The sequence below is a fragment of the Anticarsia gemmatalis genome, chromosome Z (genome assembly GCF_050436995.1).
Source record: "Anticarsia gemmatalis isolate Benzon Research Colony breed Stoneville strain chromosome Z, ilAntGemm2 primary, whole genome shotgun sequence".
Lineage (NCBI taxonomy): Eukaryota > Metazoa > Arthropoda > Insecta > Lepidoptera > Erebidae > Anticarsia > Anticarsia gemmatalis.
This window is the reverse complement of record NC_134776.1, coordinates 15,722,649-15,746,104: the sequence shown is the minus strand read 5'-3', so window position 1 is coordinate 15,746,104 and position 23,456 is coordinate 15,722,649. Positions and strand designations below refer to the sequence as shown.

Here is a 23,456-nt window from a genome sequence, read left to right as displayed (position 1 = left end):
CGAAGTGTGTTGTGAAGTAACTAGCGAACAAATGTGTGTCATATTACTAACAATATAGATAATGCGTTGAGGACTCCCTACACTAATTATTGCTGTGTGAAGAACAATAAGGCCAGTGAGATGAGACAAAGATTATGAGAGATTACTATCTTGATATTCTTCAAACATGCAATAAAAAGAAAGAGCCAGTTTGATAAACCTTTTCGTTATGGAGATGTTTAAAAAAATAGGCTCTATAAAGTAATTTGTGAATACTTACTTGTAATAGTCAGCGCAGGCTTTGATGATCTACAGTTAACTACAACATGCATGTGTGGATATAAAAGTCTATGGACCCTAAAACCACTTTTGGCCCTGGTTCACCATACCTAGATATTTACCAGATAGCTTATACAACGGAATTTGGTAAAGGTTTTGACATATCTGACAATTATTTGAAACTTTGCCCTTAACATTTTCATCTTTGTTTTTAGTTTTTCTTTTGGTCTCATCAAACTGTACTGTGTTTTAAAAAGTGTATGGAGTCCTTCAATGACCTTATTCTAGAACGAGCTTTAATATAACACATAGCTTAACTCTACGAAGAGCTAACTAACACGTGAAACAAAATTACTGCATGCGTCCTGTTAAATATATAGGAAACTATTGTTAACTATACAGATTTTACCCTGTATGGACAACAATACGCATAATAATATATATTATATTAAATGTAATTCGGTAATCTATATATGATTTATATTACAGCATAATTATATATGTATAAATTTATTTTCTAACCTATGATTGGATCCTATTTAATCCCGAGGGTGTATACAAAAATGTTCTTATCTATTTTGGTTTAAAATATTCGGAAGCCTTTGCAAATGTATACAGGTTTAATTTGTAACTGTCCAAATTGTTAGATTAGAAATATAAGTACTATATCACATAGAATGTATTTAGTACATTATTTAAATGTATGTGTAGCCGTGCGCACACGTATACGTACGAGCCTACTATAAGTAGCGTACTTTAGCTTAAGTGTTAGTTTTACACTATACGTTATTTATAATTAAATAAGTATATGTTGTGATTGTTCTATACATTATTATTTGGCCAGTTATTAAACTTAACCCTGTATGGATTAATAAGATCCCAGTCTGAGTGTTGCTAACACGTCGGCAGCCGGGGCTCGCGCTCGAAGGGGCTTCACTGCTGTCGTCGCCCCTCGTGCAAGTCTCGCCGGCGTTATTGCAACATGAGGTAGTCAACTAACCTCGCAGACAAACTCATACTCGTATTTATATGTACTCAAACAATCTATTTATCACCTCCAAGCTGTAGGCCACGTTTTAGAATGGACTTATAACTGTTTTTTACAAAAATACATCTGAATTATATTTTTTATAGATAAGATTGCTTGGTAATTTTGAAACGTGTGCCTAGTCCGCCGTGGACTTAGCTTCCTGTAGGCCCATTTCTATTACCTACCGCTTGCTCGACCCTTATAAGTAAGAACTAAAACACTTTCTACCGTTAGATAACTCAGGTACTTGAAGGTGATAAAGTTCCCGAAAGGTAGTAGCATGAAACAGTTGTTCTATTTTTATATTCATGTGGTTAGAAATGATGATCCAAGACAACAATTTTGTTGTTAGTTTGTCTCTTTCTGGCCTTGGGCGTAGAAGAAGACAGAAGATTTTAGTGCTTTTGACGAAGTATCTTTTTTATGGTGTATAGTTTTGGCAACGTGTTTCTCAAAAAGTCTCTTTTCATCTCTAGCCACAATTCAATATCGGTTTAGTAGTTTTTTTATAACTTCATCGTATATCTTTTCCCATCGTCAAATATTTATTTACTTCATAAAATAAACTATAAGACGTTCTGTTTTAAAACACGAGGCATGGTATTAGGCATGAATTAGTCACCATCGATACAAAATACATGTCTTTGAACTAACATAGGTGGATTTAAGTAAGTGGTTAATAAAGAGGATGCGTAAATGCATGGACATAGACAACGGTATTCGATTGCAAGACCCTCTCCTTGCTTATCAATGTATCGAAGAGCGTACATATATTATTGGTTATTTAATGCGTATTAGCTTTTCCATAGGCTTTTACATCTATGGTTATGCGACTATAATGTGAAAATGTACGCTTGTCCTTGTTGGAACAATGCGTATACACCGGTATACGTATACGTTAAAACGCGTTTTTAATTATTCGCTTACCCTCTCATTCATAAAAATATGTGAAGTTATGAAAGGCTTATAAAGAGTTTTGTTTCTTTCACACCTTAGCGAAATGAAAAAGATAAAACATATTTTAGTAGTTTTTTAACTAAAATAGGTTTAAAGTGTGTTTATGAATAAGAGGGTTAGTGTTAGGCCCTCTTTTTCGCGATACTATAACATTGAAAGAATGTAACATTGTGGCTTAATACATTCAGTAATTGCTTGGCAATCGTCTCTGTTAATAAGTAAATACGGCTTTTATTAACGACATATTGGCTTATATTTTATTTTTAAGTTTTTGTGCGTAGAGCTCGTAATTACTACGTGTATTAAGAACCACTTCTAGGAGAATCAAAAGCTTTTGTGAGAGTGAATTACTGCATGAAAACCCTTTAGGATATTACTTGTTTCCTATGCATATTGTATTAAATGCATGTAAATTATAATGGATATATCATATCAACGATTAACTATTATTCTGAATATTTTTAAATGCGATTGTTTAATTTTTTACTTAAGTAGTTAATTGGTGTTGATTGTTCTGTTACGTTACATCTCAAATCATTTTTAATTAAAAATATTTTATTCCTACTTAAAAGTTTACTTATTACGTACAATTTGACAAAATCACCGACCATTTTTGTTCTAAGATTGTAACAATGCAATCAACACCACAAAATAAAACTATTCTTAAAACAATAAATCATACGCTTATAAAAATACAGCCATCTCATAGTTAAGTACCCACTTATAAACCACACAATAACTTAAGCTATATAATAATCAGGTATCCGCTAGCAGTCTAAGCTCTCCACAACTCACACTACAGACGCAAGGCGCGGTGGGACTCATCGCGGCCCCGGTACAAGGTTCAGTCCTGCCCCTACAACCCCCCTCCACACTTGTAACACATGTCAAAGCAGAAGAAGAGAAAACGCAGATGACTACATCGGTGTGTACAACTTATTTAATACTACTTATTATAATATAATGAGTAAGGCTACCCAATAAGTTTAAGTTCTAGATTTCTAATCAGGCTTAAAAAATCAGGAATCATGTTTTTTATCTTTATTGGCAAAGGCTTTTAGCCAACAAAGAGCTATGGCGGCCTCATAAGATTTTTTTTTAACTTCATTAGCTTAAATACTGAAAAGATTTGGTTCTATGAGTGTCTTTTCTTTCACCTATAGTAAAAACAAAATATATTTTTTTTAAATCTGCATAAACATATGAAAACATTTTACTTTTCAAATACAGTCATAATTTATTTCACAGTAAACCACTCAATAGTTTTGTCATAATATTAAACTTGTTATTTCGTTCGTAGACGTCAACGTCGACATCGCAAGTGACGTCACAGGTGCCTCAATCCGAGAGCACGGAGACGTCAAGCGCGGTGTCCTTCACCGTCACTACCACTTCAACAGCAGACGCCGCTGTGTCTACCAGCACTTCCACTGTCGGTCAGTACCACGATACATCAGTGACTTTTCACTTAGAATTCTTACTATACTCAGGCCGTTACAAACGTGCGAACTACGTCATAATCAAAGGAATCATAGGAATGTGACAATGTGTAAGTGCGAGCGACAGACTCCGATAAAATGACATGACTTAGTTCGCACGTTAGCCTAGGTATAAAATATAATTTTCGTTTTTTTAATTTTATAATGTACAGACAACTTATAGTTTAATAAATCTTGCGTCCGGTGGTATTATACAAAATTTTTATGAACACAAAGTACAATTAGACCATTTAAATGGCTTTACATTTGTCCAGACAATATTTATTTTTTTGGCAAACCTCATACCATATTGTCTTAACATCAATGGTAACACGCATTTAGCATCAATTTCTATTATGATATTTTTTACCCAGATTTCACAAATATGTTCCTCGTTTCCCAGGTTCAGTGACCCCACTCGAGCCGGCTAAGCCGAGTCCAGCAAAGCCGGAGGTTTCCACTGAGACGGCGTCAACATCAACGTCTACAGCGACCAGCACCGCGCCTGTACCCAGCAGTGCGCAGCAAACCACGCCCCTTGCGCCGCAAGTACGTATACGTGTACTAATATACTGATCTTACACATTCATACATACATTTCACAGTTAAGTCTTTGAAAATTAGGACTTTGTAAATATAGTGAGTCAAAAATATTGAAATGACTACATTTTATTTGATTTGTCTTATAATAGTTGATGCTCGGTATAAAATACTCTTTCTTCAAAGTTATTTTTGATTGTTTTAAGCCGATTTCATACTGAGGCACTTTTGCGAGTCTTTTTATGGGGAAATAATTATAGGTGTAGCTAATAAAAGTACTGTATAACTTTCTATAAGCAAAGCAACTTTTAGAATTAGCACAATCGTTTCTGAGACTATACCAAAAACGTTACCATCTTCAAAGTATAAAGAATATCAATATGACTCTAGTATTCCGTTTTCTTACTTCACTCACTACAAAAAATAACACAATTCTGTTTACACACACATTTCAACACGCAATCATTTCACAGGTGGTGACGACAGTGGCGTCCTCTACGTCGTCATCTTCCACCATGACGGCTGCCATCACGGCGCCGGTTTCCTCCGGCAGCTCGTCCGCCTTGTTCAAGAGTACGCAGTGCACTCCCAGGCATATCAGTCAGCCGGCCACACACGGTATGTTGAAAACTTTACGTACTATAGTCTCTCTGATAGTGATTTAGCGCACCGGTTTTTCTGATCTACGGAACAAGTATTTGTATGATAAGTTGATATTTTGACATTATATACGAACAACTGTCTCTATAAAAGTGTTTTTTAGCGTTATCTTATAAGAGATTGCAATCTTTCTTTTATCTTGTGAAAAGTCTTATTTTTGCTTTTCAGTCAGTGTGAGAATTGTAAATCAAAATCTATACTTTTAAAATTTTCTCATTGAATCACGAAATAACGTTATTTTAATTCAACAGAGTAATAAGAATCTCATACACTTATTTGTTCCGTACATCGCTACGACTAACTGCCACATTTAATTTGCCAGTATCCCTTACTGCCTAGTACACCCTCATGAAAATACAGCGTTATTTTTTCTTTATAAAATTCACCACCTCACGTTTGCACTTCTAGAAATCTTCACTTCTATAGTGCTTGAACTGTTATGCACTTTCCTGATACTCTATGCTTAGTGCTTCATTACTTCTCAAGTCACAAAGCACATATTTTCAAGCACTTGTCAACTTACTATCAATTTTACGTACACTATGGTGTACGTATCCATTGCTAATTTCATAACCTAGATAGTATAGATTCTAGACCAAAATATTTTCATTAAGTTAACGCTAGCTATACTAATATATCGACAGCATATATAATTAATTCTTGAGGTAGCAATTTCTCCATAAAAATACTAAAAAATATTGCTTTGAAAACTAATATTAGGTACAAGCAGTTTAGCCTTTATTGTTTTTTATAGAAACATCTTCATGTATACATATGCCCATTACTAACATTATTTTATAATGTTAGTTTACTAACAATGAATGACTTTGCTTCTTTTGGAACCTATACGCACTAGCGAACAAATGGTCACTGATTTAAAACCTAAACAAAAATATAAAGGCCAATATTCCTTGTAGTATGCGCCCAAAATTAAAAACTCGATAGAGAATTGAAAACTTAAAGAACGATTACTACAAACTGAAAATCACGAGACATGATTCCAGATAATACATTTTTCTAGCCGTGTCCGCTAGTGTGTATAAGGTCCATAGTTCGCAAAGCGTCATCGTAGTACTATTTTTGCATTTTTTTTGTAATTTTTGCACGCAACAGAGAAGAGACGTAAAGGCGGGAAACGAGGTTTGATACTTTCTAGTAGCCCTTATTCGCTTTGACAATAAGACTACGCGCTTAGATTTTATACCAAAACAAAAATATTCTTTAACTTGCCTTAAAATGGACGAAATAATTACTAGACTCGTCCAGTTTTACATTTGGCTCTTATACGGGTCGTACCAATAGTGCATGTACTCAATGTATTCGTTGTTCCGTCCGCATTTACATGTGTTGTGAATGTTCCAAATTTGTTTAATAAACGCGTAGTCTTGCTGCACCAATTCGGCCCTTCATACCGATAACGCATGTCAACACGCATGCTAAATTACAATGGCATAAACATACTCAAAATTCAAACTGTTAATAAACATCGTCATAGTGAATAAGGGCCCGCTTTATAAGTGTTCGTAACGCTACTTCTTAGGCTTTGAGAAATATGTACTTATCAAAATATACTGCTTTACAGACAAGGGTTTGCCGAAAGCGATGGTGAAGCCTAACATACTGACGCACGTTATTGAAGGATACGTAATACAAGAGGCAGGGGAACCGTTCGCTGTAAGTTGATTGTGACATTTATCAATAGCTGCGCCGGCCTAGCACGAGCTAATGTGAGAAGTGTGACGTTTCCCTACTTTGTCTGATACAGTCTACCGCCCCTGGACGAACAGATATCTTGATGAGATGTTCACCGGATGATGGCGGATAAATCTTCGGCTGTGCCTTGTCAAATTAGCCCATGCTGGGCCTGCATTAGGGTACAATTGAGGGTGTTTCCAACCCCCAATTTTACTTAAGGCGTTAAGCGCGTGCTTAACAGACGCGGTGTGCGGCGCAGGCGCGGTGGCGATCGTTTGTAAGGACAGTGTATACTATTGTGCCTTAACTATACGTCTGTGGTCGCAATGTTCAGTTGTAGACGACAAGTGACCGCCACCACGCCCGCACCGACACCGCGTCTGTTGAGGTAACAAGTTAAATTCGATTGTATATCAGAAATGCTATTCGCAGGTTAACCGTCCGATTAGAGAATGGGGTACGGACAAGGAGCAAGACAAAGAGAATAAATTACCGTCCACCGATGAACCTCCACGTAAGTGCATTGGTATTATCGTATTCGAAGCGACGCTTACTCCAGTAATGTATTCTAATAGACTTAATATTAATATTGTTTAATGTTTTGTAGGTAAGAAGCAGATGTTAGATAGCAGTTCGCACGGGTCGCGCATCAGCTCGAGCAACCAGGCGGAGGCGGCGAGCAGCGCGAAGGCCGAGGCGACCACGGCCAGCGCGGACACCGCCGACACCGCCGAACCACCCGCCAAGATACCCAACGCACACAAGTGGAGTGTAAGTACTTCTTTATATGAATACTTGATCATGTTATTGCTTATATGTTTGGTTCCAATATAAGAATAACTCATATTCGCAGCCAGGTAGGACAAAAGATACCCTTTCTACGTAATATTGGAGTTGTATCGTTCAAAGCCTATCGTACTTTGCACAGATACTCCAATCGGAATTACTTTCATAAACAAGATACTTTAAATCAAAACTAACAAAACTATCTTATTCTCAGGTGTCGGAGGTATGCGACTTCATCCGCAACATCCCTGGCTGCGCGGGCTACGCGGACGAGTTCCTGATGCAAGAGGTGGATGGGGAAGCGCTGCTGCTCATCCGGCCCGAGCACTTGGTCATGGCACTGAGTATGAAGCTCGGCCCCGCGCTGAAGATCGTCGCCTGTATAGACACCCTACGTCCCGAGAGCGAACAAACGGCTAATGAGCACGACTGAACGTATGTACACGTTATATTTATTTAGGACCAGTTTTCGTCAATTATGTATTTGCCGCAAATCTCTTTATTTATAAAAATGAATTGCCAAATGTGGTGCTAAGCTCAAAACACAAGAACGGCTCAACCAATTCAACTTATTGTTTTTGTAAGATTGTCTTAAAAAACGGGGAAAGGTTTCATGAAGAGAAAATAGCGCGGGTCAACTAGTTACGTATAAATTAGTACCTCATCGGCCAAACGTTGTAGCTGTTTAAATTAATTCTTATCTACGGATATAGGGAATAGCCTACCACCTTTTCTAAGATTCACCAAAATTGTCTTAAAAAACGGTCTAGCCGTTTCGGAGAACTTCGACCACACACTGTGACGCGAGATGACAAAATTATATTTATCAATCTATCTGATACTTGATAAAACCGCTAGTAATTGTTTTTCTCAACACAAACACAAGTCATTGTTCAAAATCCATTAGAGTAATGACATCTCTTGTTTTTGTATTGCAACTAATTTCGTAATAGACACCTGATTGATAATATAATTATCGGTAATCAGATAACAGGCTACTAAGATCAGATAGTTGTGTGTGTCAAAACTGATTTTTGATTGAATCTTATCAAACTTTATTAGTCACTTGCATTCATTTTGTCAAATGAGAAGCCATTCTATTTACTAACTAGCTGACCCGCGCAACTTCGCTTGCGTCACATAAGAGAGAATGGGTTAAATTTTCCCCACATTTGTAACATTTTTACAATTTTTTCTGCTCCTATTGGTCGTAGCGTGATGATATATAGCCTTTAGCCTTCCTCGATAAATGGGCTATCTAACACTGAAATAATTTTTCAAATTGGACCAGTAGATCCTGAGATTAGCGCGTTCAAACAAACAAACTCTTCAGTTTTATAATATTAGTATAGATTTTATTTGTATAGTCACTTAGACTTTCTTGCGGTAATTTTAAAATGTGTATCTAATCTATATTATTTTTCATTTGCAGGTAAAATAAGTGTTGTCTACACGATACAATAGTGTTCATTAAACTAAGGATAAAGTTAACCGGCTATACAAGTGGTTTGTTTATTAGTTTATACATTCATGCAGTTTGACAACACCCTGTTTATATATTAGTTTTCAATTTAGCCATATAAGTTTATTATTGTTATGTAGAGAGAGCGCGTCCAAAAACCATGGTTTAAATTATGCCATTTAATGATAAAATCCCTCCAAACCATTTCGTATATATGCTTGTTAGATGCTAAACTTTCACTGAATACAAATGTCGGGCTGTAGATACCATGGTGTTTTGTTAACTTATGAAATCGCATATAATTAACTTATAACAGCAAACGGCTTCCATACCAACTTGCCAACGGTTGCTGTTGATAAATAACGTCCAAATTTCCGATGTGTCAGTCGGTTCAGTCCAACTAATGTATTGTTGTCTCTCTCGTACACGTCATCTCCGCGTAATGCACCGTCGCATGGTTCACCTCGTGCAATCTCCTGGTGCACTAGGACAAATGTCGAAAGTTCCGCCTACTTAGTGTTAAGTCATATTACTTATTTAACCGTACTTAGTTATATTATTCCGTCTCTCTTACTATCTCTCTGTTTTTATTTGCTTATAGTGTCCATATTTTATTGATGACTTCAGTTTTTAATTACATATTGCAGTACAATACAAATTTTTAGAATGACGGGAAAATACGATATCAATTTTCCAAACAGCATAGCTGTTTTTAAATCATGGATAATACAATGATGCGCTCCAGTGGCGCCTCCTACGTTGAGTCTTTTGCATGAGAAATGATAATAAAATGACAGGAGTGAAACACTCATTATCGAATTCATATTAATATTATAATTATTGTATGTTTGTCGTCAATTTATATATAAATGTACTCGTAGTAAATATTTTTAATAATACGCGGATAATTTGGATGGCTTTTTTAATTGGATGCCGTTCATATTTAGTTAGTTAAACTGAATGTTGTATCGTTAATGTTGAACACTATACACAGTTCATATTATGTGCTAAGTTTATGTTTAATAATAATATATTGTAGTTCTACTGCTAGTTTGTAAGTTTATGTAAATATTGAAATATTATTTTAATTGCAAATATAATTAACAAATTAATTTAATTTTAGCAATTGCCAAGAATCTGAATAATTTTGAAAGAATGCTTATGAGGATATTTTGTTGATTTTGCTTGTAGGTGAAATTTAATTAGGGCATAGGACTGTTACATCTATGGTGCTAATTAATTATATTGAGTGGCATTTTCTTACACGTTTTGAGGCAGACGCCTCGCTCGTCCAGAGTTTCAAATGGTTGATTCATTTCATTCTCTTCGTAAATGCGATTATCGACTCATACAAAAGTACTCGAATTCAATAATAAGAAACACGTACAATAAGTAGAAATCGGCACGTTTTTACAACAATTTAATAATACTGTTTTGTCCTAGGACATTGATAAAATAGAGATTAAATTGCATTTGATTATTTAGAATAAACCAACGCTTGTACGAATCGATTAACAATTGCACGAATTGAGCATGAGAAGATTAAGTTCCGATTAGCATATGTGTATATAATTTTATAATGAATCAGTAGTTGTAAAATAATTAATATAAATATGTTTATGTTTAATTTGATAATTCGATGTTAGACTGTAAACTATTTACGACGATAGCAGGTCGAGGTTAGATGTGAATATTATAATAATTGTTGATTTATATATAATAATACGATAGATAATACTTATAAAGGCCGCGTGTAATCGCGTTGCACATATTTAAATCGTTATATTTACTTAGTTAGGCACTTACCAAATTAGGTCAGTAATACATAGATATAAGGGTGGGTTATTACAACCTGGGAATATTAAATAATATAAGTAGATATTCGCTTCAAATTTATTTTAACGCAGATTTTTATTTTCTTAATTTTTTTATAGAATGATGTAGAGTAGGTTGAGCTTAAGTGCTCAATGTAGATATTTCTATTTTAATTTGTATATGTTCGGCGTTATGTTAGGATATAAGTATGGGAATCTGGAATCAATCGTGCGGTATATTATGATTTTAAATTTTTTAGGCTAATAATTAGGTAAGTAAGTAGGTATAATGTTGCATCGATTTTCATTGTCATAATTTAGCGTACTCTGTTTGCTTGTTCGGTTCGTCTTATTCATAAATATATATATTAGCAAAATTAATGTTTAATGCGGTTGTTACGCAATCTAACAACTAGCTGTCATTGATTGATGTTATGTTGTTAATTTAATGTTTTAACTGCCTTTTGTTAGTGATTGAAATATTTCTAATTTTGATTGCGGAAATTCGTCTTAATTTTTGAATTTGATTAATTAATTGCTTGTTTTGGTAATTTATATATGTAGGTATACGATATACTTATTAGTGTTTTTATGAATAAGAACGTAATTATAATGATTGTACATTGGACAGATCGGCTGCGCACTGCCATGAGAATAAATGTAAACATTGATTAGTCATTGTCTTTGAATACTCTGCGAACAACAAGAAATCATAGAACATAGTAAGTGTATAAAATTATGATAACTCTTAATGTATGTGGTAAGTTTTAACTGTATCTGTACGTATTGTTGTTGTGACCACATGGTTGTACAATATTAACTAAATAACTAAAGTTTTTTGAATGTCAAATACCTTCACTGCTCAAATCGGTGCAGAAGCTACTTTCTTGATCTTAGGAAAATAAAGCAAATGAGACTGATATCATATGGTTTTATTTCATTCACAACTATAGTATAAAATATAATGATAACAGCAAGTAAAATAACACTAAAGGAACTAACGAAATACACTTGATGAATCATCACACTAGGGGGCAAACGGACACAAGTAACTAAGCTATAATCCTCACTATACTAATAGTATCTTAACTCCTCTTCTAAACACACTTATACATTAATTAAAAAAACATGTATAACTCCAGTCGGTGTAATGTTCATGATACTTGAACCCGCCTGGCCCCTATGAGTTCACGATTCCTACATCTACCACATCCTAAATCTCTTAGATACCTATCAATACAAATGCCGAAGTATGCATGTACTTGCTGCTTATCACCCCTGCCACTCGCGACCTCTTATCACGTGCAGGAAGAGGGCAAGCTCGCAAGTAAATGCAGAACTACAACACGAGTCGAACCTGAACGACACAGGAAAAACAACGAGCATGAGAAATATATATGTGATCCTACACTATTTATGCAGCTAAGATGTGCTTAGAAAACTCACACTTCACATTAAATATTCTGGTAAAAAACTGCTCTAAGAGATGCTACAGCAAACAGTAAGAACCCATACCAGACCGCTGAAATATCTCTAGTTTTAAATCTTACAATAAGTACAAATGCATTGTGGCGTAGTTAAAGTACCGATCGCGTAGATCACGTGTAGTTTGTAAAGAAGGTATCGGCAGTATGTATCTTCTCGTTGTATCTGTACTGGTTGGGACCTTCATAGCCCTTCACAGTGCCGCGCAGACTCGACATCTTGTCCGGCGTCGGTACCACTTTGTCCGGACGCGATCTCAGTTTCGGACTTTCTAAAAGTTTCTGAAAATAACATTAGCTGTTCGTTCTTGGGCTTAATGTTTGATTTCAAAGTGAACAGTGACATCCCCTGTTAATAATAAAGCTTTAGCGTAAGCGGCTTAAAAATAGTGCACTAGTAGGAGTCAGGAGCGGCCTTCAGGCGACTCTGTCAGATGTTGTCACGACACCCCGTCGTCGTTGCACAGCAGTGACACCTATCCTTTCTGTCGCGTTAGAAAAGGACAGCAAGCATGCATTTGTAAAATAATAGTAGTGTATCTGCTTCTGATATATTTTAATAATATAAGCCACCATATTTAAAAAATACTTGGAGACAGCGTTAAGCGGCGTGTAGGACTAACTTTATGGGTGTACATTACCCTGGTCGCGTCATTGTAGTCGATCGGTTTGCTGGCGGGTAACGGTCTTATCATCATTTTAGTTTTGCTTAGCGGGGTGTTTGGGCCCTTGAACGATATCCAGTAAATTGTTTGTCCACGATTATCATCTCCAGCTTGTGTGTATTTGCCGTTGAGGTTACTGAAATATAAATGCTAATATAACATAAGAAAATAGACCACCTGGTGGAAAACACCATCGTGTCTATGAAGGTTCACTGACAGTGCTTGTTGCAGTCGCTCATCATTCACCGTTAGCGTAGCTGAGCTAAGTGCTAGTAAAACAGTGTTACAAGTAATGCTTTACTGAACTGTCACGTCCGTGGTGTCATACCTCTTGTCGCACTCCTTGTACCACCAGGCGCCGCCATGTTCAGTCGCACAGGCACCGTCTCTCCACTCGTCATTATCCATGTCGAACGTTGAAAACTTCTGACCCGCGTGGTACGACAGCGAGTCACCTACCAACATATCAATAGGTAAGTACATTTTAAATAGCCGTCGTACAATCGTCGAACATTTACAATTTTAAGTTATTAACGTTATTATAAAGGAAAGCGCTTCAACAATATTATTGAATACTTGCTGACTCGCGCAACTTCGCTTGCGTCACATAAGAGAGAATGGGTCATAATTTTCCCCGTCTTTGTAACATTTTTTACTGGTAGGTACTCTGCTCCTATTGGTCGTAGCGTGATGATATATAGCTATTCCTCGATAAATGGGCTATCTAACACTAAAAGAATTTTTCAAATCGGACCAGTAGTTTCTGAGATTAGCGCGTTCAAACAAACTCTTCAGCTTTATTGTAAGTATACATAGATCTACCGGTTCAGATTCAGTCACATACCTGCAGTTCCGTAGAAAGTGCCAAGAGTGCTGATTCTATAACCCTCATGCTCTGGCCCAACGGTGAACACAGAGTACCCAGCATACGCGTCCTGCCCATGCTGCGTCTCCATCTCTATCCTCAGTTCATACAGCTTCTGATTGGTCAAAAAGTTTAGCTTCTCTAAACCAAGCCAAAATTCTCCGGCGAGATTACCAAAACCGTATTCGTAGTCATTCCACCCTTTGTAGAACTCTTGAGAACCATCGAAACGATTTTGGAACACCTAGACATGTTAGATAATTATTATTTTTAGGACAATAATACGAGTGATATTTCGGATTACGATTACCTAACTGACTTATACTTAGGCTCTTAAGGGGAGGAAGAACTCTACCATTAAGTTATTTCGAAGCTGAAATAACCCTTATTTCAGCTTACAAACATTGTACAAATCTGGCTCTCGATGTTACGTGACTTTGCGGGTACTCATGCACATTGAAAATGAAATGTCCTTGCTACAACTAATGAAATTCATATCACGGTGAGTCCATGCAGACAGGCTCACGTCAGTTTGCGATTTCAAGAACAATAGGAAGCCCGTCGTTTTCAAAAGTATTATTTAAAACAAAATGTGTTACCGTCCATCCACCGCCTGCTGTAGTAAGATCACAGAGCACGTAAAATGGATCCATATCGTCTGGTCGGATCTTGTATATGCCCGATACGTTGAACCCTTGCATCTGGATTTCATGACAGTCTGAAGGGTAACGTTCTGAGCGGTCTACTCGGTTTGTCCTGTTTACAATCGGAATCATTTTTTTATACATGTAGTTTTGGTATAATTTTGTATTATCTTAGTAAAACTGTATGGATATTCTTCACCCACCTGCAATCGCATTTCTTCACCTTTTGATCTCGTATCGTTTTCCTGAACTCTGCGATTAAGGCTAAGGCATCTACAGTGCTTCCCACATCAGCCCTGATGTTAGGAGTACTGAAAAAATACATAAGCAGCTTTTGCTTTACTTTTAAATTACACATGCCTAGATATTTTGCCTAAGAATGTGTATTTTATAATTTATCTTATGACAAATGTAGTCTATGCTAAAAAAATGCCCTGATATATTAAGCAGCCTGTGAAGCAGGTACACCAGTCTGGACAACAAATATAATAGTAAGAGCTCTTACTTTGGTGTATATTTGATTTCTAGTTGAGGTTGAGCTTGCCTTAACACCTAACATGCAATCAATCGTTGAAATTGGACACTATTCTTAATTACTTTGTCTTACCCGCTCGCCGGCCTGTACTGCCTGTTCTTGACCTCAGACATAGTTGTGACGATAGATTCCACACCAGTGTGAATATTCTTGATGTGGGTTTCCAGTAAACTGAGCCGCGTGTCCAGTGTAGGATCAACGTGGTATTCGGAGGCGTCCACTGGAATAAACGAATTTACGTGAACATGGTGCAGAAATGTGATCGTGAAAGGAGATCAAGAATTGTAAATATAATGTAAAACTGATGTTTCATTGCTTCTAGCGCATTTCGCAAGAACAGTTTTTGTAGTAAGTCTTATTCAATACAAAACGTGTCTTGGAACGAACATTGTTTAAATTCTGCGACCTTTGTGTGTTATTAAATAATTCTAAACTAATTGCAGGCATATTCAATCACGTCATACAATATTTTATATTAAGGTTTTCTCTTTAGTTATTCGTAGCTTAACAATCGACCTACGCCCCTAATGAGTATTGTAGAGATATACCTAAGTAAGTAATTTAATAATTTTACACGTAACCTATTGGTTGATGCAGTCCGTATTTTTTTGATGTGTTATTACCTCTAGGACTCGTACGGTGTGGGGGACTTTTTTCTATAAGAAATCTGACTTGACCCAAATCTGTCTTCATTGCAAGTAAACTCGGCTCCAACTTATCCACACAGCTGCTGTCATCACCTACTGCTTTTATAATGTCTGCTAAAAGCTTCATTATACTGTTCGTTTTCTCGTGAACTTCAATATCCAATCTGTTCAGTTTGAAATCTATGCTGTCTACTTTTTTTAAATATTTCTCACTGGAAGTGATACTTTCCATGAGTTTTTCGACCACAGCCTCGTTGTCGCTGCTGGACTGCGTCACGCGCGTGTGGTTCTCACGCTTCCTCGTCGACAGCATGGCGTCTGTCAGTTCGTCCTCGTACTCCTTCTTCCACAGTGACTTGTCCGGATAGTCGGCGTTCTTTCGTCTTCCTCTCTTCTCTTTATTTATTTCGCACGATATCGACGCAAATGCAACTAGTACTATTTGTAACACTGATATTTTTATAAACATTATGCAGTGTGTGTCTTAGATGCGATATCGACCGACTGGCTGTGGACATCGATGCCATACCGACACTGATTCAAGTTTACAAAAGGCAATGCAGCTAAACAAAAACATTTCTCGCGACATACTGTGTCCGAATTCCACAATGTGAGTCGCACAAAGTTTAAACAATGCTTCTTATTGTTATAATAATATTTATAAACATGTGTACACTGTACGCACACGGTGTTGTATTAGTTGCCGATACAAAATTCTCAACATTATAGTATCTAAGTTTAATAATAACATAGAGATAGACGCATTGCATTCAACTGCAGGATTTACAACCTCGACTACGACGTTGACTAACTGCTGCGGTCTTTTGACTGGATACAGAAAATAAGACAGCGTAGGCAGTAGAGTAGGATACCCCCATACCTACTTATCAATATGAATCCACATGTTATGAAGTTGTCATAAATATTGGCCGGATACTAACCAGGCCTACTGTTCGTGCCTAAGGCCTAAAGGCGCATGTGAAGTTCTTCAGGAATTGCCTGATAAATAACTTAAGGTAAGTTGATTTGCATTAATTGGTAATTCTATTGGTTTTTAAAACTGTTATTTAAGATGTAAAACGCGGTAGTAAGTACTGAATACCGAGTGTTTTTGTTTTGCCTTGAAAGTTTCAAAATTAATACGTCTGGTAGAAGGTAATGTTTTTGGAAACTATACTACTTACTACAACTATATTTTAAATATTTTACTTAATTTCCTATAGTGCTACGTAGGTACTAATAGCGCTAAATTATTACTACCTCATACAAAAACAAATACTTAGGTTAAGCAATATAGACCGTAGAACACCTAAAAAAATTAAAATGTAAATTCTGGTATGTACCACAGCATAGGTATTTAAGGGCACACCCTTTACATATGAGTTTATCGCACTTTTTATGTTGTGAAACCGGATTTTTGATACATTTGAATACTTGTTATATAGGTATATCAAAAGTTTTGGACGGATAGTCCATGATAAGTTTGCTAAAGAAGTATCTAATTGAAGGAGGCTCCAAATTGCTTTTGTTGCGAAGGACAATTGTACATAAAAAGATAACCTTTTCGTTTTTTATCACTATTCAACGTATATACTTACCCTCTTATTCATAAACACGCTATAAACCTATTTTAGTTAAAAACTACTATAATATGTTCTCTCTTTTTCATTTCACGAGTGAAAGAAACAAAACTTTAAATGCCATTCATAACTTCAAATATTATTATGAATAAGAGGGTTAATATTTAAGGCTTCATCACGGATAAGTCACACCATAATGGTAACTTACACCAAACCTAACAAACTATAAGACAACTCCCGCATAACGAATTGCTCTTATGTCGCGGGGACTTTTACAAACATACAAATAACGGACACAAAGAACAACCAGAACCGAAACAATTATTTGTGGATCACACAAATAGTTGTTCCGTGTGGGAATCGAATCCACGACCTCCCAACGCAATTGTAGCGCCGTGGTGATCTTAACCACTGTGCCACGGAGGCAGTCAACTACCATCGCTTCGTTCGCAGTTACAGTAGAAAGGTAAGTACATTTTATTTACATAACCATCGGTTACGAGTCATAACATCACCAATATAACAGCGTGTGTGTGTCTAGGCTGTGCGCATTTTTATAGCCACAACTCAAGTATCAGACAATGCGACACATAGCTAGACGCGCTGCATCGGTCGGTAATGCTGGGAAACCTGCTGGGTCATGCCGTAGATGAGTGAACGCATAGTGGTATTTGAGCTGACCGGCTTCGTGCTTCAGAGGTTACGTTTTAAATGTCGATCACGGTTGTTGTCAATTAAGTTAGCAATTGTGTAACCATGTTAAAGCCTACTGGGCGGCGACAACTTTGACTAATGATCACTAACCATACGATAAAATGTGACTATGGAATACGTGAGATTTAAAGACATCGTTGTCCTCGATTCCAGCTCCAATATTTTGGTTTAGGCGTAGACGTTTACGACGACAATGGATAGATTTAAGAGAAACATATATTTAAATACTTAGATCCTGCAATTAACTGCTACTTATTTTAGGCTTAACGATTGCATAAGAAGGCGCGTCGAATTTCAGGAATTTCATAAAGACATGTTTTTTACATTAGTCACATAGTAATTTTATGGAACTTGGTTTGTACTTATTATTTCCAGTTTTTTTTCTTTTGAATCTCACAGGTGTGAATATTGACATTACGACAAGAAAATATTGTTACCGCATAATAAGGAAATCAATCGTTTACTTCAATGCTCAGTTAGAAACAATTATTAGTTTTATGATATTTCTCAAAACACTGTCCTTTACAGGTTCTTACAGGTTGTTATTATATTATGATGAGTGTGAAATGACTAATGATATTGTTATAAAATAAAGTTATTCTTGTAAAACAACTAAGATGGATTTATGCAGAGCACCGCACGTGCAAGGGTAGAACTGTGACAATATACTTAAAATGTTTTAATTTTTTAAACAGTGAGAGGTTTATCTACATATGCATTATTAGCCTACTCTTTCTTTCAGCTATGTTGGAGTCGGCATCCAGTCTCATCGGATGCAGCTGAATACCGGTATTTTACGTCGAGTGACTGCCTATCGAACCTCCACAACCCAGTTACCCAGGCTATTATAATACTACACCCTGCGGTAAGACTGTTTGTCAGACAAGTTCATCTACGTGTCTGTCTAATATACAGAGCATTGTCGGCATTGTCCACATCGCTGTTGACCATATACGTGCTATGTTGGATGGCCATATTCATGCGTTGACCTTTTACACGGCCACGACAGGCGTAGATCAGACATTCGGGCTCCATGACGCTACTACTACTAGTATAGGTAAAATATATTAATTTACTCAGCAGCTCAGACGCGACAACGGTACCGGCACACGGCGTGATTAGGATACGAGAAAGCGCATTGGTGATATTGACTTTAGATAATCTATAGCATCCATAACATACCTTCTGGCCTTTAACGATTATTACGCGATATTTCCCTAGGTTCGAGAGGTCGTCTAAGGCTCTGAGCCTGTTAACAACTTCATCGTAGTGGCTGCGACGTATAAAAACCAACGATCGGTAGCTCAATTCTCTATTACTATCGACTACCGACAACCGACCTGTCATCGATAAATTTTGTATGAAAATCTGATTGCCAGTACATGCTAAATGCATTGCGTATCATTCAGGTGCTTACAGACAGATTCATGGCTCCCATTCTTTCACGGTAAGCAAAATAGCGCGTCCGATAGCATTGTCAAATTCACTTGCAAGAATTGGCGCATATAATTTTTTGAAGTAATTCACAGTACCTAGGTATTTCAGAATGAATCAGTGTGGGACCAAGGAAATTTCAAGTTAACTAATTCTTACATCCCGTCGGAACAAGGTAATCTAAAATAATGTTAGTATTGTTTCGCATTTTCGCGGAAGCGAACGGTATTTAATTTCGCAACTTTTGATATTATGGACTAAGTGATTCAATTTAATCAGGAGGTATTAAAAAACTCAACTCGCCTTAACAGCTCTACATTCTGAGCAGGCCGCAGGATGTTGGCAAACTCATTAAATGCGATCGTTTGAGAACTGAGGCTTTCTTCTCTCTCCATTATATCTTGCATATATGCAGCACATTCTCGCAGATATGGTTTTTATTGTTGGTATCCAAGATAAAAGTACGGAATAATAATTTCTGTAGGTACAACAAATAGTCGGCGAGAGCCATCGAGCATTGGAATGGCCGGGTGACGGAGAGCATTCCGACGGCAAACTCACGCCTAAGCAGCCACCGCCGGCATGTTTACTTCTTAATGAAGCTTTATACGTCGATTAAGGCTATGCTGTCTTAAAATCACTTTTTCCCCTTCGCTGAGACCAAGAAACGGAGCATCCTTTTGCCTTTCCAGACTGTTTAAGCCATGTCACTTAAAGAAGTATGTCACATATAATGGAGAATGTTACTAGGTATGCCAAATCGCTTGAAATTTTGACTCAGTAAAGCCTGTACATGTACATGAAAACTAGTTTTTGTTTTAGTCAAAAATACCAAGTAGTTTTGATTTTACAAGCATTCAAAGTTTCAAAAAATATCGAGTCCCGCTAACAGCATGACGTCATAGTACACCATGCCGCGCGGGCCGCGTCCCGCTTAATATCAAGTCTACAGCCGTAGATGTAATAGCTTATGCAGTATTTTGTTGTGTTTTCGTCTGCTTATTACATGTAAAGTGTAATAATAGTAAATATTATTAAAAAAGACTATGTGAGCCAGACTGAGCGTAATGTACAATGACGTCACACCGATTCGAGCGGTTACAACTTGTTTTACTTATAAATCGGAAACTAATTGACGTATCAAAGTAATTCTTTCACTAGTATTTTTTATTTTTAACAGAGAATATGGAGAGCTAATAATCCAAATTTGTTAACATTCTCCATTATGATGAAGACTAAGCCTAGACTTACTTACCTATGACGTCACTACAAATGAGATTTGTGGTTATGCATGACAAAAATGGACACACATATTTACTTACTATCTTAAATGATTGGTTTTGTAACACACAAAATACGAATTCGGGTAAAATTCCATCCACCCTGTGCCACTTTATTATAATTTTACTACACTAAGACAGACAGATTTGGAAGGAAAGAGGAGAAGTATTTGCTCAGCAGAGCGACATGGTGAAGGGCTAATTAAAAGAAAGCTGAATTACGTACCGCGCATCGTTGGAGCACTGCTACGTGCCAAAGACGCATGTAACTTCTCCAAATCAGATTTTACAGTTTTCAGAGAATTTTCGATGATGTCAGGTGATGAAGTCTTCAGCACTCTGAGCATTTCAGACAAATACTTCAATATACTGTTGGTTCTTTCGTGGACGGTGGTGTCCAGATGATTTAATTTTCTTTCAACAGTTTCTATCATTTTCAGGTATCGTTCACTTGAGATAAGAGTTTCCACAAACTTTTCAACAACAGCCTCTCCTACGGGCGATGTGATCGTAGTTGTCGGTGGACGGTAGTCAAGCACTTTCTTTTTCTCGTGAACCTGAGTATCTTCCTCTTCCTCATTGCTTCGGTCCCGAGACATTTCTCGTCTAGCGTCCACCAGCGCGAGAAAGACTAACGTTACAAAGAAATTTAGCCACCACATCCTGCTGTGAAGAGTTCAATACTAATGATGAAAGGTATCACGCAATATACGATGTTGAACTCAAACCCGATTATTATAAAAACATACTTACGACTACCATTGTGCAAGTAACAATGTCATTTATTATGTCTTCTTGATTTACAAAGGTGCAGGAATATAGCATAACATTACATTATCGTTCGCCGAGAGACGTTTGGAACAATGATTGTCTTCAAAAAGTAATCTCCAATATAAACACCTAGTACTATAGACACTATTTTATAGTTTCAACATGCTCTCTGTGTCTACAATCAGTCTGTTCGGAGATGATGTAATAGCTATTCATTTGGCCACAAGAGTATAATAGTAATACCTCTACTTATAAATCTTAGATCATTATGTTCTCTCTTGCCTCTGGATTAATTTAAAACTTCAGTCATCAGAGATGTGGTGAAACCGGCCGTAAGTATCCTTTTTATTAACAAGATTGTTCCAGCAATGATCGTTCTAACAGAAAATCAAGAACCTACGTTTGAAAATTTTTGGAATGTTTTTAAGACAATCAAACAAAACTAAATAACCGTCACATATAGATATAAGAAATATTATCTCTTTTAGAGTGATGTGCTCAAAGATTAATAAATAAATCAGGTGATCAATATTCTCGCTTCGTCATGGAAGTACCTAATTGCTTTAATCGCAATGATTTGTTGAAAACTACAAAGATCTCTTCTATTTCATTCAAAGGGAAAATATTTGTCGTCTTCTTATTTAATATGTCCATTCCATAAACGCCTATTGATTAATTTAATTACAACAAAGTAAGTACCTACTCAACATCATCAGTGATTAATAACACGGTAGTAATAGAAATCGAACCCAAGACTCATGATCTGCTGTACCTACCTACATTTTTTTTAAATATATTAAAGGTGACCACCCGTATCACTGTAAGGTATGAAGAATAGATAGTAGCCTATTCTCAGCCCTATCGAATAGGCATATAAAATTTGGTACAAATCGGTAAATCCGTTGCGAAGGAGTACGGTAACGAACTTTGTGACACGAGAATTTGATATATAGGTACCTATACGATGTATTTTGTTTAACATAAAAATGTATTTAGTATAAGTCCCTGCCAGCTTATAATCATACATTAATAACAGGCTCCGTAAAATGTGAGGTAAAGGTCAGTTCTAATCCGTATTACATTACTACTGTCTTACGCTAACAAAAATATTGAATTATAGCTGCTATGACTGTCATAGTTGGCATTACAACTTTTTAAACAATATTACGCAATTTATAAATTCAATTGTTTATTGATATATTAAATTTACTGATGATGATGATCATATTTACTTATCTGAAGAGATCATTACAAGATAGGTGGAATAGACAAAAATACTATGTTATTTACAATTTTTGTAGTAAGATAATTATTTTGTCTTTGCTATGTAACGATGACCGAATTTGTTACAGCCTTACTGCTATCCTCTATCTTATCATATCGTTAACTGAAAAAAAGCTAGTACCACAGAATAAAAAAATACAAGCAAAATCTTGGTAATTGGGAAACCAATCTTATAATTCTTCAATTCGATTTATACAGCTTATATACAGCTCAGCTACAAAAAAATACCTATATAGATAGGTATATTAATAACGAATGAACTTTATTGAGCGTCCTATGATCTTTTAATAAAATGCATTTAAAATTTTAATATTTTACGATAGATACAGGCAAGCAATGCTTTGTGGTCATCATCTATCTGTCGAGTTAACGCCCGCGTCACATCAATTTCCCGTCCTAAAATGCATACTTCTTAAGTACAGGCATCATTAACGGTAGGAAATAATTGTTATAGCAAGTTGTAAGAAATGTATAAGCCATTGTGAGTGCGTGCAATCTTACAACCAGTCTTGCAACAAAATTTTATACGAGTAAAATATTTTGCGTGGTAATCGAACCCGTAGAGCGGCGTTGATGGTGGCGAAATTACGTGTCCAGAGTTGCAACCCGACTTCATTTTGTTGTTTTGTTCAATCCCTATTTTGAAATTATATTGATCTAGTTTTCCAATGACATTTTGTCTATTGTGCTCTGATTTTTTGGAAACACTCGGTCTTGGACAAATCCTTACATGCATAGATGTCTTGACTACTGTAAAAAATCACTCTATCCATCAAAGTGGTATACTGAATCGTAACAATGGTAATTAAGTTTTTATAGATAGGTACCTACTGTACTGCCTACGTATATATAAGAAACACGACGTATAACATG

General features: G+C 36.4%; 2 protein-coding genes across 30 annotated transcripts in view; one reads left to right on the top strand and one right to left on the bottom strand.

The window, feature by feature from the left end:
- Nucleotides 1–11,596, top strand: part of LOC142986087 (uncharacterized) — a 39,570-nt gene extending 27,974 nt beyond the window's left edge. For 16 of the 27 annotated variants that reach the window (XM_076134310.1, XM_076134306.1, XM_076134312.1 and 13 more), the window contains 11 exons: nt 1,168–1,245; nt 3,006–3,170; nt 3,546–3,681; nt 4,127–4,272; nt 4,737–4,881; nt 6,037–6,063; nt 6,506–6,597; nt 7,036–7,132; nt 7,226–7,389; nt 7,619–7,839; nt 8,837–11,596. In XM_076134310.1, coding sequence (XP_075990425.1) covers nt 1,168–1,245; nt 3,006–3,170; nt 3,546–3,681; nt 4,127–4,272; nt 4,737–4,881; nt 6,037–6,063; nt 6,506–6,597; nt 7,036–7,132; nt 7,226–7,389; nt 7,619–7,837 — 1,269 coding nt within the window. In that variant the 3' untranslated portion in view covers nt 7,838–7,839; nt 8,837–11,596. Of the gene's footprint in view, nt 1–1,167; nt 1,246–3,005; nt 3,171–3,545; nt 3,682–4,126; nt 4,273–4,736; nt 4,882–6,036; nt 6,064–6,505; nt 6,598–7,035; nt 7,133–7,225; nt 7,390–7,618; nt 7,843–8,836 lie in introns of those variants that run through there. The other 11 variants (XM_076134322.1, XM_076134320.1, XM_076134319.1 and 8 more) reach the window with 9 other exon arrangements.
- Nucleotides 11,597–11,602: 6 nt separating this feature from the next.
- On the bottom strand, nt 11,603–21,210 carry LOC142986089 (fibrinogen C domain-containing protein 1-like). Of its 3 annotated transcripts, none has more exons than XM_076134326.1 (8): nt 20,755–21,210; nt 14,946–15,093; nt 14,542–14,649; nt 14,294–14,450; nt 13,674–13,938; nt 13,158–13,284; nt 12,806–12,965; nt 11,603–12,446 (listed from the first exon to the last, which is right to left on the bottom strand). In XM_076134326.1, exons 1-8 carry the CDS (start codon nt 21,188–21,190, stop codon nt 12,279–12,281), a joined length of 1,569 nt encoding a protein of 522 aa, XP_075990441.1. In that variant the 5' UTR covers nt 21,191–21,210; the 3' UTR covers nt 11,603–12,278. The 3 variants fall into 3 exon arrangements, with proteins under 3 accessions (XP_075990441.1, XP_075990440.1, XP_075990442.1); XM_076134325.1 differs by lacking the exon at nt 20,755–21,210 and adding an exon at nt 15,497–16,036; XM_076134327.1 differs by lacking the exon at nt 20,755–21,210 and adding an exon at nt 15,497–16,036 and having other exon boundaries at nt 12,303–12,436.
- Between the last annotated feature and the right edge of the window lie 2,246 nt (nt 21,211–23,456).